This window comes from Amphiura filiformis, chromosome 13 (genome assembly GCF_039555335.1).
Source record: "Amphiura filiformis chromosome 13, Afil_fr2py, whole genome shotgun sequence".
NCBI classification, from domain to species: domain Eukaryota; kingdom Metazoa; phylum Echinodermata; class Ophiuroidea; order Amphilepidida; family Amphiuridae; genus Amphiura; species Amphiura filiformis.
Window position 1 is genome coordinate 31,043,494 of NC_092640.1, and position 18,798 is coordinate 31,062,291.

An 18,798-nucleotide genomic window follows, 5' to 3' on the forward strand; every position below is an offset into this window, starting at 1 on the left:
AATTAGGTTGAAATTTCGACGTTGAATCAACGTTGAAATCGGGTTGAAATCAGGTTAGAGTCGATTTGCAAATACAACGTGATTTCAACGTCGAAACGTCAACCTGATTTCAACGTGATTTCAACGTCGGGTGTGCCCACTGGGTTATATTGGTTTGTGATGTGGTACGTCACAAGGAGGTACTTCTGTGCAGGGGTCAGTTTTGAGTTTTTTACATATCGTACAGATAATTTCCACACTGCTTTTTGTTGTTGTTAGAATTGGATATTCCAAATTAAGCTAAGTTATGGAATTCCAAAGTTGGAGTGTCTTATATACCGGTATATTAAAAGTCAACATTTAGATATCGTCCTTATGTTAAATTAAATGTTTTGTGGGAAAGTGATCAAAGTTTACATCCAAAAGTGTAAAACAAAATGCAGGTTGCAGCAGATTAATTTCAGTCCCAACCTTAAGACAACATTAAACATTATCAGCATCATAAATTTGCAAAAAACTCAAAATTATATAAAAATCATCCATGGCTGGGTATTTAGCTGTTTCTCCACTCCCGTTCGTGCCCAGAAGTGCCTTTTTGACAAACCCTGTCACATGTACATATGCTATGTTTACAAACCATGCAACAACAAAACAACAGGTTGGCTTAAGAACCACTAGACCCAGTGGCGCAACTTTGGGTCAGGGTACCCTGGGTTGCAAGGGGTTAAAAGTGGATCGGGTGGGTGTTCCTGATGAAGGATGTACATGGTGCAGTGCAAAGCCATATTCCCAATTAACTGGGTGTCCCTTAGCCCGGGTATGTGGGTGCACACCGTTAGAGCACAAAGGAGTAACGCCACTGACTGGATGCATGTTTGTACCAAATTTTATGCATTTTTCATGCCAATTCCAAATATGGGCATGATATTTTATGACAATTCTGATTTTTTTTTATTTAATTCTTTTAAAAAAATCATCTGCACTCGACATCTACCGACTCCCGAGTAATGAAACTGCATATTGTCTTTGATACTTTCATCTGTGTATCAGACTTGTATAACAGATAGTGAATAATACACTCCTCAAAAGAATTAAAGGATCAGTTGAATATAATCAGCATTTTTGAAAACATTGAATATGATGATAATATTATTGATAGTTGTGCTTGATCTTTCATTTCATCACTTGTTCCTTAAGGGATCTAGAATGAGCGTTTATGGCGTTTCGACAGTATTTTTTGTGGGACATGAGAGCACCTCAGACGTATCGAATTTGTATTTTGAATACGATCGAGCACGTCTTTCTGATATCAAATAATTTTCATTTTTTGAAATTCACGATATAATTCAAATTTTATGACAAATTATTAAAATTTGATATTTTCAAATTTTGATATATAACAGTCCTCGAAATGAATTTTATAAATCTAATGATATATTCTAACAGTGTATGTAACTGGCAGGAAAAGCAGATGATCAATTGAAAATTTTGACTTTTTATATTGAAGATATGGATTTTTTCCCAAAAAGACCTATTTTTGTTTGTGTGTTTTGGGACAAAAATCCATATCTTCAATACTAAAGGTCAAAATTTTCAATTGATCGTCGGCTTTTCATCCCACCTACATACACTTTAAGTATAAATCATCAGATTTATAAAGTTTATTTCAAGTACTGTTAAATATCAGAAATATCAATTTTTAATGATTTGCCATAAAATGTGTATTACATTGCGAATTTCAAAAAATTATTTGATATCAGAAGGACATTCTTCGTATTCAGAATGCAATTCGATGTGTCTGATGTGCTCTAATGTCCCACAATAAATACCGTCCAAACGTTCATACCCGGCCCTTCCCTTAAGCTACAGACAAAATTCATTCATTACAAATATCTGCCATCACCCACATCGTGAGGAGTGAGGAAAATGGTGGCCAAAATTTCAATTTTGAAGCCATTTTTCAAATGTCATCACGGTCAAGGTCAAGTCGCATAACATGGTGGGTTTTTTCTAGAGTCTATGGTTTATGTATGTGATGTGGGTGTGGGTCTATACGTCATATTAGTGGGTATAAGATGCCCTCAATGTATCTCCACGGGTGGGGAAATTCATAATGTAACCGTACAAAAGATGACCACCCGGCCCCTCCTCGTTTCTCTGAGGGTAGGGTCTTAATTGTGCTCATTAAATGGTACAGAAAGACAGAACACATAGAGTATTCATTTATGCATTACGTTGCACTATTAAGGGAGTTCAATTATGACCCCTACTCAGATATGTGAGGAGGGGGCGGGAGATCATCTTTTGTGCGTTTACATTAATGAGTTTCCCCACCCCGGGGATATATTGAGGGCATATTATACCAACTAATGTGATGTAAAGACCCAAACACACATCACATACACAAACCCATCTCAATATGTAATTTGACCATGGTAACGTTTGAAAAATTACTTCAAAATCGACATTTTAGCCTCCATTTCCCCCTCCCCTTAAGATGTGGGTGATAGCGGATATTTGTAATGAGTGAATTTTGTTTTGTTCTTTTGAGGAGTGCATATAATGTCATTTATAGAGGTTGATGTGTAATTTCTATTGAGACAAGTTTTCTGGAGAATACCCAATGATGCTGACATACTGTCATATTTTTGTGAGTTTGCTGGCTTCAAAAGGTCACATCATCACATGCATGGATGTATTGGCAATTAATGACCATGTACAATTTCGATCCCGTGTTTGCATTCAAGTGGAACTGTGTGTGTTTCTACGAAGCTTTACCTTAGTTCACCTCAAGTTCTGTAGCGCTGTATGTGCATATTTCTTTGATCGCAGCACCGAATCTCCCGCGTAAAGTAGAGAGCTAGTACACATACACATACAAAGGAGGGTTGTTGCCACTCACGCTTGCAGCACAACACCGAAAACGCATTGATGTTACTACCCAACTTGAGGTGAACCACGGTCTAGCTGGAAAATTTCTCTGGCATTATCCAGCTTCCTTTGGAAGGATAAATTCTGGTGAAAATTCTCACTACTATTAGCCCACTAATGGGGGACAATGTCCATATTTCTATTGAGTAAAGTCGTGGGAGATTAATTAATCTCTTATCTCTTATCTTATCTCTTAAAAACACACTGAAAGTTGACATGCCATAGTTGCAAAATACATGCCTTTTGAGTGGCACTATAAGGGCCATTCAAGTGGCCTATATAATGAAGAGTTTGTTTCCAAACCATGGTAAGTCCACAACCACATGTTTCTCATTTACCTACAGTGTGATACAATCAAAATTGGGCTATTCCAGATGTATTCCGCACCCCCTATGGAAGACATTAAAAAAAAATACAATTCCAGCTGGAATTGAGATGTGTCTAGAATTCCAGCAGTCATTTTTAGCAAAGATTCCGGCTGGAGGGTATGGAAGACATTGAGATTAGGTGAAATTCCGGCTGCTAAAATAAACGAAAAAACAAGAGTGGGGATTGTGAAAGGCCATGATGTGCCTATGGAAGACATTCACATTTCTTAATATTCCGGCTGGAAAATGGTCAAAATGCTCCAATTCCAGCAGAATCTTCACTTATGATCACCATCTCGATTAACCTATGAAAGACATTTACTTGAATTCTGGCTGGAAACAAAAAATGTTCTAATTCCAGCTGGAACCCTATGGAAGACATTTACATTTACATGAATTCCGGCTTACCATATTAGACATATTACCACAATTCCGACAGTGTCTTCCATGGGTTTTTCCTGACATGTGAATTCCGGCTGTCAATTTAGCCCCGAATTCCGGAAGTGTCTTCCATAGGGGGGGTGCGGAATACATCTGGAATAGCCCATTACCTAGGCAAGATTGTCATTATCAACAACGAGTTGCCATTATTTACCACAACAATGCTGGTTAACAATATGCAGACTATTGTTCTCATTTGGGAATCAAAGTCCTCACACAGCTGTGCATCCACCTACTGTTCAACTGAAATTAGTACACCTATAGCATCACAACTCATTGCAATATCGCGCAGGTAAATCAGAAACATGTGCTTGTAATCTACTTACTTAACATGGTTTGGAAGGAAGCTCTTCATAATCATCGAGCTAGTAATAGAAGGAGAATCCACAAACGCTGTTCCCTTTGTACTGAATAATCGTTGAGTCGATACTGAGCAATCAGGTATTAATGTCAGACTATCGATTTGCTAAGCTTATTTTCAATTGAGCTTGGCTGGTTATCATGAACCACCATTATCGCGACTTCTGATGACCAGAATGACATCATTTTTACCCACAATGCATTGTAGCCGTGACCTCACGGTTTGCGTGACAATGTCAATGAATAGATGATCTGTAGCTGAGTCGCATAATGATGATAAGCATCAAAGGCCGCATAATGAGGATAAACATCAAAGGCCGTGTTTGACTGACTACACCCATTCAAGTGATGACTCAAGTGATAATCGGTTTATCCTCTCGAGTGGATTAGGAAATTGTGAACTCTCCTTCTATGAGTAGCTTGATGATAAAATGGTGTGTTTATTAAAATAGTAGCAATTGCAAAGGTTCGGATGTGCAATCTCCTTCTTTTCATCTTCCCTGCTTATATATATCTCTTAACTATATCAAATTATCACAAACAATTATTCAGAGTACTGGGCATTTAATCTAATCAGGTAGATAATCTATGGTGCACAGGGCTAATTCTGTCCACAAGTTGTGTTCATGGACCACAACAAAATGATGCTATTCATTTTATGTATTAGCTTTATTCCATTAACTATAATGATTTAAGTATTACAGAAGAAAAACCTCCTGACAGCTCGGATTGCATGGCTGCATAAAGTGGCCTAAGTGATGATCTTGCAATCCCTAGATCGATGCATGTGGTTGAGCCAGTTAAAACTTTATTTATCATTTCTTAACACGCCATCAATAGACAATACACATGGTGCAAAAGGAAGATCCCAGAAAACATGACTACCGTGCACCAATGTTAGGCAAATAAAACTTGTTTCGTTGAGCCAACGTCATTTTTGCCGGTAGGCAAACAATCATACAATTTTAGCAGATCATAAAAATGCCTGTTTTCGTTGAAAAACAATGACTTTCAATCTCAAAGACTGAACAAGTGAAATAACAAGTTAATAACAAAGATTGCAAATGTTAATAATGCGGACTTTGGTGAGCATGCTATGAACATTAGACCAATATAGGCCCACCTGCAACAATGACGATTGCTCGACCATGATATGGCGATAGAAGGCAATGTTGCCCCAATGTAGACTTGTTATCTTGGGTATTAGTATACAATTGTTGACTGCTCATGGGGAAAATAAGGTGAAAAACTCTCCCAAGTGATCAGGAACTATATGCCCAAAGTCATCAGGCTGATGGCATTTGTACGCCTAAATTCCAAGCTCACGCAGGTGCAGGAGTTGCACCATTTCCTGAATAAGAGCAGTCGATCAATATCTGTTTTATATGCCTCATTCATAGATTTTTTTGTCTTGTGATTGGTTAAAGAATATTCAGAATAATACTGTCTAGTTCCAAATTCAACAGTTTTTTCACATCTGCCAAAAGTATAGTACTTGCTGCATTTAAGTATTCTTCAACGACCTTTGACAGTGCAAACTTTATTTGCTTCTTGGTATGACACTGTCTGCTTGAGCATCCAATGACAAGATATCCCGATCTTCCAGAAGCTGAAAACAGGCTTCGTTTGCCGTTTTGAGTCAGCCATTCTGTCGTCCGCTAGCCGAGGACACTGTTACAAACACAGCGGTTGGCGGTATTGTTGTAAAAAATGACTATTATCGCAGGGCAATACTTCTTTTTCCAAATGTACTTTTGCCCAGCGATAAGAATGGTAATAATAATTTCATGACTCACTTTTAAAAATCTATAGATAAGGTATATAATAATGAATAGCTGCTGCATGAAGTCATGAAAGTAGTTGTGGTACAGGAACAAAGCTTGTGGACGGAATTAGGCCTATATGCAACCAATGGCACAGCTATAGCTACTCCCGCTTTTGTATCTGTACCTCATACGCTACCATATGCCAATCATATCTGGAAATAATGTCTATAAGCTTGAACTTTATATGTTTTTTGTCTGAAGATCTTCCCATTTATCATGCCAATTACCTACTAAATCTGAACATCATCTGAACAGGTGATCAGCAGGTTTACTCCTCAGATCTTGAGACAATTATTGAGTTTCATCATCATCAGCAGGACTAACACCATCTGTGCTACATGCACTCTTTCTCTCTAGTTTAGTACATAACTGATCGAACCTCGTCCATCTGTCTTCCACCGCAGTGGCATTATTCCCCTCCGCATATGTGCAGGAACATCGCTTAGTAGCTGTTGCTGCTATCCCAATGGCACCTGTACGAATACAAACATAATATTAGGCATGTCCACTAAAAATTGAAGTACTTTTAAATTGATTCGGACCTAACTTATTGGCTGGGAATTGATGAAAGAAACAGACGTTTCAGAGATATGGAAAGTATCTCCATAGAGGAGCTGAACAATAAGTGCATTATTTCAAATGAATTCTGATGCATAGAATGGTGTCACTTCAACCTGTTGTAGTTCTCATCTCATTAAATTTTTCTTTAAAAAAAGTTGATCCTGTGATAAAGGAAGGTCCTCTCTATTTACTGACCAATCAGGAAAGAGTTTGGTTATGTTTTCTGGTGGAATCAAGAATTTCTTAAATCCCCTGTTATAGGTCTAAATTGGGCCAATGGAAGTACTCTACATACCATTTACCTTGTCTGGGACTTACTGCATAGAGCTGTGTTTGCATAGACATTGTGAATGCGCACATAATGGGAAACCATTCTAGCAGCAAATGTATTGACAGTGGACATCCCTAATAATATCAAACACACCAGAGACCAATACAAAACTGCAATGTATTATACTCCCATCAATATTATTGTTTCTCAAACAAAATCCTTGCACTGGCTACCGTATTGCCATGGGGGAAGAAATCTTGCATGTTTAATTAATATGCGCTAATTTACAAGTTTCATGTTGCAGATGCTTACCTGTATGTGAAGCAGGATCTAAAATCCGCTGGCCTTGAAATGAAAACTGTAGAATGAGATCCTCAAGAAGATCAATTGGTACCTTCACCTCACTGTCACACCTTCCCTCCAACTCCCTCTCCCTCTTCCCTGCCGCCACCTCCCAAAAATTATGCCTCCCTGACTCGGTGGTTAGTGGCATATTCACCTCGCTCTCCTTTGTGAACGCTGCCACAACACCACACCCCACTGCATTAGTCAGCAGGTGATCACTAGTTCCTGCAATATGAAAAGAAAGTCAGCTTCAATGAAATATTATTTTTAAGAAATATATGATCTCCTAAACTCTATTTAATTTGGTACCACTTTTTAGACTGTAGTTTGACGGCTTTGTCTAACCAGAGGTAAACCATCAGTCATGTGATATACAAACAAATAAAGTTTGTCATTGAGTTTGTGCCTGAGTTTCTGTCAGTCATTTGTTCAAGAGATAAATTTAGGCTCTGTTGTCAATTAAAGTACATCATTTGCCAATAAAGTTTTTAAGTAAAATGAACATTTGACATTCTTTTACTATACATAATTCAAAAGCATGATGCCATTATGGGTTCATAATCAATTCCCATTTAAAATTATATGCCCTATCACAACAATATTGATATGTTCATATTGAAAAAATGTCATTTTCATTGTAAAGCGACAAAATGAGTTCAAAGTCTTGTAGATGTATATAATGCAGCACCATGATCATGTGATACATCAAGACACACTCTGTTGCAGATGTGCATGTTCCATTTAGTACCTTATTTATAAATCAAGGCTAGTATGCATTTCACAAGCCTTAGTTATCCATGGATGTATAGAAGTGTCTCGGTGTGATTTTGTTGATTCAGGCGATCCCGGTGTACATCATTTCCCATTGACTGATGGATTTAAAAAAAAGGCCCATTTAACAACAACGACAAGAAAGTAAAAGTTACATAATAACTTTATGTACACACTCGTGTCTCGTAAACTGACCACCATAATGCGGCCAATGACTGGGGTTTAAAATGTCAAGCATTATTATTTTCTTAAAAAGGTTTGTTTATGCATCAAAGTATAGATCAATCAAGTAGAACTTTTCAGATGTCAAGCTAGCTCAATATTCAGTAAGGGGTGTTTACATTGACATTACATTTTCTCCAGTATAATCTTTATAGTTCAAAAATATTTTATATATGTTCAGAAAAAATCATGAATCTATACAATCAGATAACAGAAAGATGCATTCAAGGACTTGATTATAATAATATTAATAGCCCACTGTGTGGACCACATTAAAAATTTAGTTGGCAAAAAACTCACCTGTTGTGGTATTATTGACATAGTAGAATATGTCATTTGTTGACGTGGCCCCCTCTGCCTTGCATATGTCCTTTACCCCCTGTCTATTCTCCATCTTACAGATTGCCAAGATGTTGAACAGAAAGTTTTGCTCATTTCTGTTGCCTGCTTTCACCTTAGTAATTAGATTTTGTAACTGTTCATTACTCCATTCCATCTGCAAGTAAGTAGTTAAGACACACAACTTATGAATAAAAATTATGTTAACCTAAAACTATTAGATTCGATGGAACAAAACAAAACAAGAGGCTGCATATTACCTGTTTACCTGTTTACCTGTCGTCTCAGGCACTCTTTTGGAAGGCTATAAAGCCTTATAACGCCCATCCAATTTCATCATTACTTGACTACAATAGAGAGAAAATTAATGTGTACTGCAAGTAATTTGTTCCAGGGTGGTGCTACCCTGTAATCATACTTGTCTATATGGTTCTCTAAGAAGGTGTCAATGCCGCTTTTAAAGCAGTTGGTAGACTTGGCATGCACTACGGTTGCTGGCAATCGATTCCAAGCATTTACGACCCTTAGGGTGAAACAATTTCTTCTAAGCGTGTCCTTGCTTCTTACTTTATTGATCTTTAAATTATGTCCCTCAGCCCTACCGTCCTCCTCTCCATATCGAATAGATTATGGGGTTGGATGTCTGTCAGACCACTCATAATGCGATATACTTGGATGAGGTCTCCTCTGAGTCTTCTGAATGCTAATGAAGGGAGTTTTAGCCTTTTTAGACGTGCTTCGTATGGCTGATCTCTGATCTCGGGAATCAACTTAGTTGCTCTGCGCTGAACCTTCTCCAGTTTATCAATATCGCCTTTCAGAAATGGACTCCATACACAATTTGCATATATTCCAGATGTGGTCTAATCATGGTCTTGTATAGGGTTTTGAACATTGGAATATCCATATACTCAAAGGTTCTCCTCATCACTCCCACAATACGATTTGCTTTATTTGTGACTGCTCCTACATGCTTTCTGAAGGTAAGCGAACTGTCAAACAGGACTCCCAGATCCTTTTCTTCCTCCAGCTTCCCCAGTGGTCTTCTATGATCCCCATCTTTCATGGAATAACTATGGACTTCTCTGTCCTTGCCATAATGCATCACTCCACACTTCCCTACGTTGAAATATATTTGCCATCTATTCGACCAATCTCCCAGCTTGTCCAAATCCTCCTGCAGCTTGGCACAATCATCATCACTGTGAACTTGGGTAAAGACCTTAGTGTCATCCGCAAACATTCTTACTAAGCTTGAAATTTCATTAGGGAGATCATTGATGAAAATGATGAACAAGATCGGTCCCAGTACACTGCCTTGGGGGATACCACTTTTCACCTCTGCCCACGAAGATTTGACTCCATTTACAGAGACACGTTGCTTTCTTCCAAGCAGGAAGCTTCCTATCCAAGTTTGCCATCTATACCATGGGCCTCAACTTTCCTCAGTAAGCGTTGGTGTGGGACCGAATCGAAGGCCTTTCTGAAATCCAGGTAGACCACATCAATGCCATCACCCTCTTCAAGCATCCTGGTCCAGATATCCATGATTTCTATTAGCTGTGTAACGCAAGATCTTCCTTGCCTAAATCCATGCTGTTCATTGCAAATTATATCATTTTCTTTCATGAAATCCATCAGTTGGTCTCTGATAATTGACTCAAGCATCTTGCATACAACTGATGTCAAACTGACAGGTCGATAGTTACCAGCATCAGAAGGGCTTCCTTTTTTGTATATAGCTGTTACCTCTGCTATCTTCCATCTATCTGGGACGACACCTTCCTCCATAGATTTATTGAAAATAACAGCCAGGGGCTCTAAAATTTCCTCACATGCTTCTCTCAAGACCCTTGGATGCAGGCCATCAGGGCCTGGTGACTTTGACGGTTTTAACTTCAGTATCTCCTTCCTGACATCTTCACACTTTATGTTGATATTCTCTAACTTTACATCTTGGTACATCTTATCTGGTTTAGGAATGTGCCTTGTGTCCTCTTCTGTAAAAACACTAGCAAAGAAGGAGTTGAGTACTTCTGCTTTATCACCATCAGCTTGTGCATAAGATCCATCCTCTTTTTTTAGATCCTTAATTCCAGCTTTCACCTTAGTTTTAGATCTTACATACTTCCAGAACGCCTTGGGATAGCCAAAAATAGGAAATGTTTCCTTTTGTTTCCGGTTGTTTTGGAAACTCTTTTTTAAAATTGCTTATATCTTTGGAATTCCTTGTTCAGTTTCTAAGGAGTTTTCTGCAAAATGCAGCTTTCTAGATGCTACTTACTATTCTATAAGAAACTGGAAATTTAACAAATTTCTATGTTGCGTCTGAGTTTGCTTGTTCGCATCAAATATATACTATTATGCCATAATTTGGCTGCTGAGTCAGTCATAAAAAACCTGATAATGCATTATCTCCCTCTCTCCCTTCAGTCCATTCCAGATATGACAACGGTTCCTGAGTGGGTAGAACCAATTCCAGAGAGAGTAAACCTTCCGGCTTTAAAAGTAGCCCTCCCACATCAGTATGGTGAAAGAATACCAGAGCATGATAGAATCAAGTGGTCAGAATTTCTGGAATCTGCACAGAAAAGAATTCTAGAGGTAATATTTGTGGGTGTGTTGTTATGAGCAAGCTGAGTGAACATTTTTGAGGTATAAATTATTCATCAATTGGAACATCTCCCTCAGATGCAAACCTCTAAACATATAGCGATTTTTAATTTTACTGAATTGTTTAATCCTGCTTCATACATCCAATGCATAGATTATTGAACATTTCATATTACGAGTCCTTCCCTCCCATTGTAGGTGCATAGGCAAGCGAATAGGTGTGTTTGCCTACCACATTTCAATTTCTATTCCTCCTGTTGTACTTGACAAAAATCAGAAGAAAGTATTTTACAAGTCAGTATGTGAAACAGGAGGTGTTTTCTTCAATAGGCTGTCTGCTAAACACAGAAACCGAGGTTTGTAAAATGGCATAATAATTAAATTTAAACACTGAAACATTGAATATTATACCTGAGGCAGGCAAGGCAACCGTTAGAGACAAAATGCAGTTCTGGTGTAATCTCATAATAATTTTACAATTATTTGCTAATACGGGCATTGAAATGGCAAATGCTGTCCTTCAGATAGGTGATGTGTAGTAAATTTCACTATTAGATAAATTCACTATTATTTGCATAATTTGTTGACACAGGCAAATATTATTAGCAAAAACTACAAATATAGTCATCAAGTTAGGCTGGCAGCCTAACTTTTTTCTTTCTTGCCATTTCTTTCTTGCTTGCTTTCTTTCTCAAAATTTTGACCAAACTTAGTCACAAGCAGTATTAATGCAACCTTTGCTTGCATAGTATACCACAAATCTTATGTTTTTCACTTATGTTTTTCACATACCAAAACTCTTACCCTGATTAATAGCTATACATATGAATGATCCTGCTGAATATGATTCAAGAAAAATAAATTTTGTTTTCTGTTAATTACTCTGTATTTTCAGGTACCAGATAGTAAACCCAGCACATGGGACCTTGCAACATTGGCAGAGTTTGCAAACAACAGAAGAGTTGAGACAACAGATGTTTCTCCAGGGGTATCTTCAATCATGCGCAAAATGACAAAAACTATGAGAACGGTCAGTATAGTTAGTAATCAAAAGAGGGCATCATTGTTCATGGCATGCTTTTCCATGCAATAAATATTTTAAAGGGCAGGTCTATCATATCATTGGCAAGCTAATATTATGAGGACAATGAAAATGACTCCTTTTTTGAGAAAATAAGACGTTTAAAATTGATATTCCGCAAAAACCAACTTTTAAGCTTAAAAGCGGTGAGTTCCTTCGAACGAGACAGATTTGGCCTAGAAAAACGGTGATGTCATGAAATGAGATGTGCCCGCTGTGAGAAAAGGGACTACAAACGCTCTCAATGGACAGAACGTATACTGTTGTTGTTCACAGAAAAAAATTCCAAATTAAGTACATGACAAATTTCATGGTTTTTAAACATATGGATAAAATCAGCCGCTTCTTTTTTTTTATATTAGACAATTGTGATATTACAATTCATATGTATATCAATATCATGAGAAATATTAGGCTTATAAAATAAATACATAATTTGAGCTTAAAATTTCATCTGAGACTAGCATATAAACCATGTTAAGTCCACAAACTCCTGTTTCCCTGTATATTGCAATGCTATAGTTTCAGTTGGATGAAATATTACAGATCAAACGCATAGTAACAATTACTGTGTGGGCTTTGTTCCTGAAAGAGAACAATAGCATGCATATTGTTATGCAGCATTGTTATGGTAAGTGATAGTACAACTCATTGTTGCTAATGTCAAACTTGTCAAAGTGATTGTGATTGTATGATTAGAGCACGATAAAGTGCCCGCTTCATTTACCTACGTCATAAGTCAAACGGGGGGAGAACACGTACGAAGCTGAACTTTACCCACACAATTTATCCTTTTTCAGGAGAAATACGCACGAAAAATTGCAACAAGTGTCAACTTGTCATGTAATAATTGTTCTCTTCGAATAGAGATACACTTGTTTTTGCTATAGACCTGCCCTTTAAAAGAAATATAATTTTTTGCATAAAATATGAAGAAACTACAATAACATGTAACCTTTACAAATGAAATGAAATTATGTTGTGTAGCTCATAGAAGAACAGATTTGCATATAACATACATGCTGGCTCATCTAGTTGCCCTTTTCATGGTCATTTCAGGGTCACCCAGGGGTCAGCTGAAGTCAAATTAGTAAAAATTGTTGTATGGGCACGCATGAAACTTGGTGGTTCCAACATTAAGAGCCAAATGTTTGTGGTCACCAATGGGTCATCTGAGTTGAGTTCAAAGGTCAATTTATCAAATACTGTTGTATTGGCATTGTGAAAAAACTTGGTGGGTACAGTAAACATTTAGAACTTAATTTTTGGAAGGTCATTTTGGGGTCATCCGGGGTCATCTGATGTCAAATTACTAAAATTGTTGTATGGGCATGAAACTTGGTGGTCACAGTCAACATTTTAGAGTCAAATTTTTGTAAGGCCATTTCAGGGTCATCCTAGGTCACCCAGGGGTCATCTGAGTTCAAATTAGTAAAACTGTCATATGGGCATGAAACTTGGTGGGTACAGTCGACATTAAGAGCCAAATTTTACTGCCTCCACTCTGAGACGAATATACCTATGCGCGCTGTAGTCCACACAGGACCAACGCAATATAAAAGTAGCGATTTTGGTCAGATTTTGAGTTCAAGACTCACGGCCATTTCTCAAAGCGCAAACTAGCGACTATCATATCTGTTCAACACGTATTTTCAAGTGTATGAGACCAGATCTGGTTTCTTGAGACGAAATCATTTACGGGAGATATTCATCATTTTCTAACCCGGTATCCGAAGATATTCGTCTGATATCAAAATCGTGCATAGCAATTCACGTGTATCGATCCCGTGTATTCATTTTAGTGTCTCTGCTGCACCAAATAATTATTAGCCAGGCGATGTCGGAGTGTGGTCTATATCAGTATGCTCAATGGGCCAGCATGCTCCACATAATTACAACACTTTTCAGAAGGCTGTTGCCCAGCTATTGCAGATATGATGCATAGTGTGGGCTATAATTAAAGACAGAGATAAAAAGAATTTATCGCGTCTGATGTCACTGTCAATTACGATCCTTGATTGGTTTACACAGGTTAATCAGCGCGTAAAAGGAAGACCGATCTATCTGGTGCTGATCAGAGAAAAGGAATAGCAGCAAATGGCGAAAAATTCTGTACTTTTACAAGGCAAAAAGCAGCTTTTCTAGGCATTGTGGACATGGTGCCTTCGCCAAAGAAAGTTTCCCACTATAAAGACCTAACTTTTGAGATGGTTTGCATGTCGAAAGGTGCAAAATTAACAATTCGGCGCCAGGTTATAAATCCGCGTTCAGCAAGTCATCATCACGACACTTGTAAACAAACCGTGCTCGAATTTGATTCACAGTGACGTCAGACGTGATAAATTCTTTTTATCTGTGTCTTTAATTATACATGGATCGAATCCATGGGTTCCTACAGTCACCCATGGACAACAGGGTACTGAAAACCAGTACACAATGTCCATATGGTCCATGAGTTGTTTTGTTTACATTGCAGTAATTCCTTTAGAATAGTCAATACAGATTCCAAACAGATAAAACTTACCTCATATCAGTTTTAGTTGCCTCCAAATTGACATGACAATGCATTCTATTTGCTCAATTTCATACCAAAATCAAGGAAAACATGGTTTTGTTATTGCAAAATAACATGGAAATCAGACAGGGTTATATCTGGTCACTCCAGTAGGCCACTTGAAGTAATCAATATTGGTACTTGAATGGCATGACTCAGTGACTTTTTGCTCATTGTAAGACTGATGTGTTGTAAACTTGATTGCATAACATTAACATTGCCAACTGATATCCTTTGTATTTGAGTTGTCAATTATGGGAGTACTTCTGTCATTGATGTAAACATTTAAAAAAATGTCAACAAAACATGCTACTGCACAACTCTATGCCTGTATGTGTGTGTCTGAGGCTGATGACACACATTCGATGGGTGTAAGTGTGGGCAGTGTCAGCTGTTTACATATTTGTAGCTATGCAGCAAGTTCACATTAAATGGAAACTAGGTAGTAATCTAACATTTATTGCACATTTTAACTTTTATGCCTTTTTTATTCTGTTTATTTTGTATTTGAAATAGGTTGAAGTGGTACCAAAGAAGAAGAAACGACAACTCGCAACTGCCAACGACATAGTGAATACTCTTGTCAGTGGAGGAAATGAGGAGGAAGTTCAAATGGAAGAGGATATACATTTGGAAGTGCAAGAGGAGATTGGGGTGCATGTGGAAGAAGTAGAAGAATTTGACATCACCATTGACTCTATCGTTGCATTCTACGATGAGAGAGAATCTGCACGTCCATGCTTAGGCCATGTTGTAGAAGTGAAGACAGAAGATGACATTACTTGGATGAACTTACACTTATTACAAGGGGGTTATAAGAAAGCATTCAAACTTGCACAAAATGGAGTTGGTAAGAACCGTAAACCTGTAATGCAATGGTTTGATGTAAAAGCAGCCATCTGTTGGAATATAGTATTAACTAAAGCAAACAGGTTGTCACCACAAATGGTCAAGTATCTGCAGGCTCTGTACTCTGAACTAGAAGATGGACACAGTTCAGATTAATCAGTTGAGGCATTAAAGGTATGCATATCAAACAGCCATATTTTAAGCATTTCTGTAATCACATCAATCCTTTCAGTCTAAGTAAAACAATTCTGCAGGCAGTTCAAAATGATTGCATGGTCCACAGTATCAAACGCGGAACTTAGATCCAAGAGTACCATAAAGTCGATGTGATTGATGATGATGATGATGTCTCGCTCACTTTGATCAGAGCACTTTCTGTGCTATGCTTTGGGTGATATGCAGACTGCATCGGATCAGAAAGGTTGTTGCTATCCATGTGATCAACTAATTGGGATTCTGCACATTTCTCAATTACCTTAGCAGTGAAATTCAAATTGCTGACAGGCCTGTAGTTTTTTAAGTCATCTCTATCCAAAGATGGCTTTTTTTAGCAGTGGCTACACAATTGCTTTGTGTGGCAGAGTTGAAAATTCACCTGTCTGTAATGAAACATTTACTGTGGTAGTAAGGGCAGTTAGATTGATGTCCACAAACTGCTTCATAAGCCAAGTTGGTTGAGGATCCAGCACAGGTGAATCATTTGATGCCTTTGAGATTACTCTGCGGACCTTGTCTGCGGTCATGTGACAAAACTGGGTGAGTAGTTCGCAAGAAGCAGGGCAACTGTCAACCAATTGAGAGGCGTCCACATTTTCACAGGTAGTTCTTTGCAAATTTTAATAGATTTTACACTTGAAAAACTGGGCAAATTTATTTCCCAGGTCTTTTGGGACATTGTGCACAGGCCATGGTTTAACTTTGCTTTTCAGTTTTTGTGTTTGCTCCCGAAAGTTTATCAGACTAGTAGAACTGTTTAGCTTAGACAATACATTTAGAGACATTATTTTAGGCAGTCGCATATTCTCGGATCGAGACTTGCGCTATTTTCTTTCTATTCTATGGCGGTCTTGACAAGCAGTATGGATGGATTGATTACACTATGGGTGACAGTTTCTAATAGTCCAGGTTTCAGATACAGTTCTGTTGTACACCAATTGTATAGCTCACCAGGGGTAATTAACATAAGGAACAGGGTTCAGGTGATCGGTTAAGGGGGTACTACACCCCTGGCCAATTTTGTGCCTATTTTTGCATTTTCCTCAAAAATTATAGCGCATTGGTGACAAGTAAGATATGTATATTATAGGGGCAAGGACTACAACTACTGTACTGAAAATTCAGCAACTCAAGGAAAGTAGTTATTGATTTATTGATCATTTTTTACTGTAACTCCACAAATGTTGTCTGTGCTGAAATAAAATTTCCAGTGCAGTAGTTTTAGTCCTTCCCCCTATAATATACATATCTTACTTGTCACCAATGCACTATAATTTTTGCGAAAAATGCAAAAATAGGCACATATTTGTGCAGGGGTGTAGTACCCCCTTAAAGCCTGTGAAAGTGATGCACCATCAATGGATTGTTCTATGAAAAAGGATATACATCCAGGCCCAATCACTGGTAATTACCACCTTTGACAAATTTCACTCCCAGCTGGACAAGCCCACCCCAATGATAAACCACAGTAGACAAGCCAAAAGGAGATTATGTAATAACGATTCATGAATGTTGTGTTGAAACAAAATCTGTCCTGTCAATAAAATATTCATGCCTCCCATGTGTGCTGTGTATGTATATAGTGCATGAATTTATAGTGCCAAATAATTCGCTCAGGTGAAGCAATGTGAATGCTTGAAGGGTGGGCCCAGCTTTAAACTGATGCCTGCATAAGATGGCACCTCCTTTATTAAAATTGATCAAGGCACTCAGATTTTATCAGTGAAAAGTAACAAATTATTTTTGTTTTTAAAATGTCTACAGATTGTTGTTCTAGTGTACGTTTTTGATGGATTATGATTAAAGCTTGGAATATGCTCTTCAGTGAAGGAAATTCAAATTATCAAAGGGTCCCTTAAGGGATCTGGAATGAGCGTTCATGGCGTTTCGACAGTATTTTTTGTGGGACATGAGAGCACCTCAGACATACCACATTGCATTCTGAATATGAAGCATGTCTTTCTGATATCAAATAATTTTCAATTTTTTGAAATTCACGATATAATACAAATTTGATGACAAATTACTAAAGTTTGATATTTTTCACATTTTTGAACAGTCCTCAAAGTAAATTTTATAAATCCAATGATATATTCTTAAAGTGTATGTAGCTGGGAGGAAAAGCCGACGATCAATTGAAAATTTTGACCTTTTATATTGAAGATATGGATTTTTTTTCCCAAAAAGACCTTATTTTTTTGATGTTTTGGGAAAAAATCCATACCTTCAATACGAAAGGTCAAAATTTCAATTGATCGTCGGCTTTTCATCCCACCTACATACACTTTTAAGTATAAATCATCAGATTTATAAAGTTTACTTCGAGTACTGTTAAATATCAAAAATATAAATTTGACATAAAATGTGTATTACATAGCGAATTTCAAAAAATCAAAATTATTTGATATCAGAAGGACATTCTTCGTATTCAGAATGTAATTCGATATGTCTGATGTGCTCTTATGTCCCACAATAAATACTGTCCAAACGTTCATACCACTTCCCTTAAAGGTACCTTTGTTCATGTTAATTTTGTAAAATAAAGCAGGCTTGCAGTAGACATATACAATAATATTGTTTACATTGTCACGTAAATGTGCTAGATACCTATATGGGCAATAATGTCTACTTTGCCAATATTATATTTTGCTCAGGTTAATTTTGTAAAATGAAGCAGGCTTGCGGTGGACAATTGTCTACCTTGTCACAAATATGCTAAGTGGCATATAAATACATGTATACATATCAGGCAGGCTTGCGGTGGACAATTGTCTACCTTGTCAAGATCACATTTTACTCTGGTTAATTTTGTAAAATGAAACAGGCTTGAGGTGGACAATTGTCTACCTTGGCAAGATTACATTTTACTTGGGTTAATTTTGTAAAATGAAGCAGGCTTGAGGTGGACATTGTCTACCTTGGCAAAAAGTGCTCAGTAGGCCTATAAAATCATGTATACATATCAGGCAGGCTTGCGGTGGACAATTGTCTACCATGTCAATATTACATTTTACTCAGGTTATTGTAAAATGAAGCAGGCTTGAGGTGGACAATTGTCTACCTTGTCACAA

General features: G+C 37.5%; 2 protein-coding genes across 2 annotated transcripts; one reads left to right on the top strand and one right to left on the bottom strand.

Moving 5' to 3' along the window:
• Positions 1–6,196: 6,196 nt before the first annotated feature.
• LOC140167587 (uncharacterized) lies at positions 6,197–9,480 on the bottom strand. Its single transcript, XM_072190885.1, is given in 6 exon segments — positions 6,197–6,378; positions 7,050–7,307; positions 8,376–8,571; positions 8,790–9,007; positions 9,010–9,262; positions 9,265–9,480. Coding segments are annotated over 6 exon segments (1,323 nt in total).
• Positions 9,481–10,851: 1,371 nt separating this feature from the next.
• Positions 10,852–17,477, top strand: LOC140168241 (uncharacterized). Its single transcript, XM_072191577.1, has 3 exons — positions 10,852–11,018; positions 11,923–12,057; positions 15,179–17,477. The coding sequence occupies exons 1-3, from the start codon at positions 10,860–10,862 to the stop codon at positions 15,665–15,667; spliced, it is 783 nt and encodes a 260-aa protein (XP_072047678.1). The 5' UTR covers positions 10,852–10,859; the 3' UTR covers positions 15,668–17,477.
• The last annotated feature ends 1,321 nt before the right edge of the window (positions 17,478–18,798 follow it).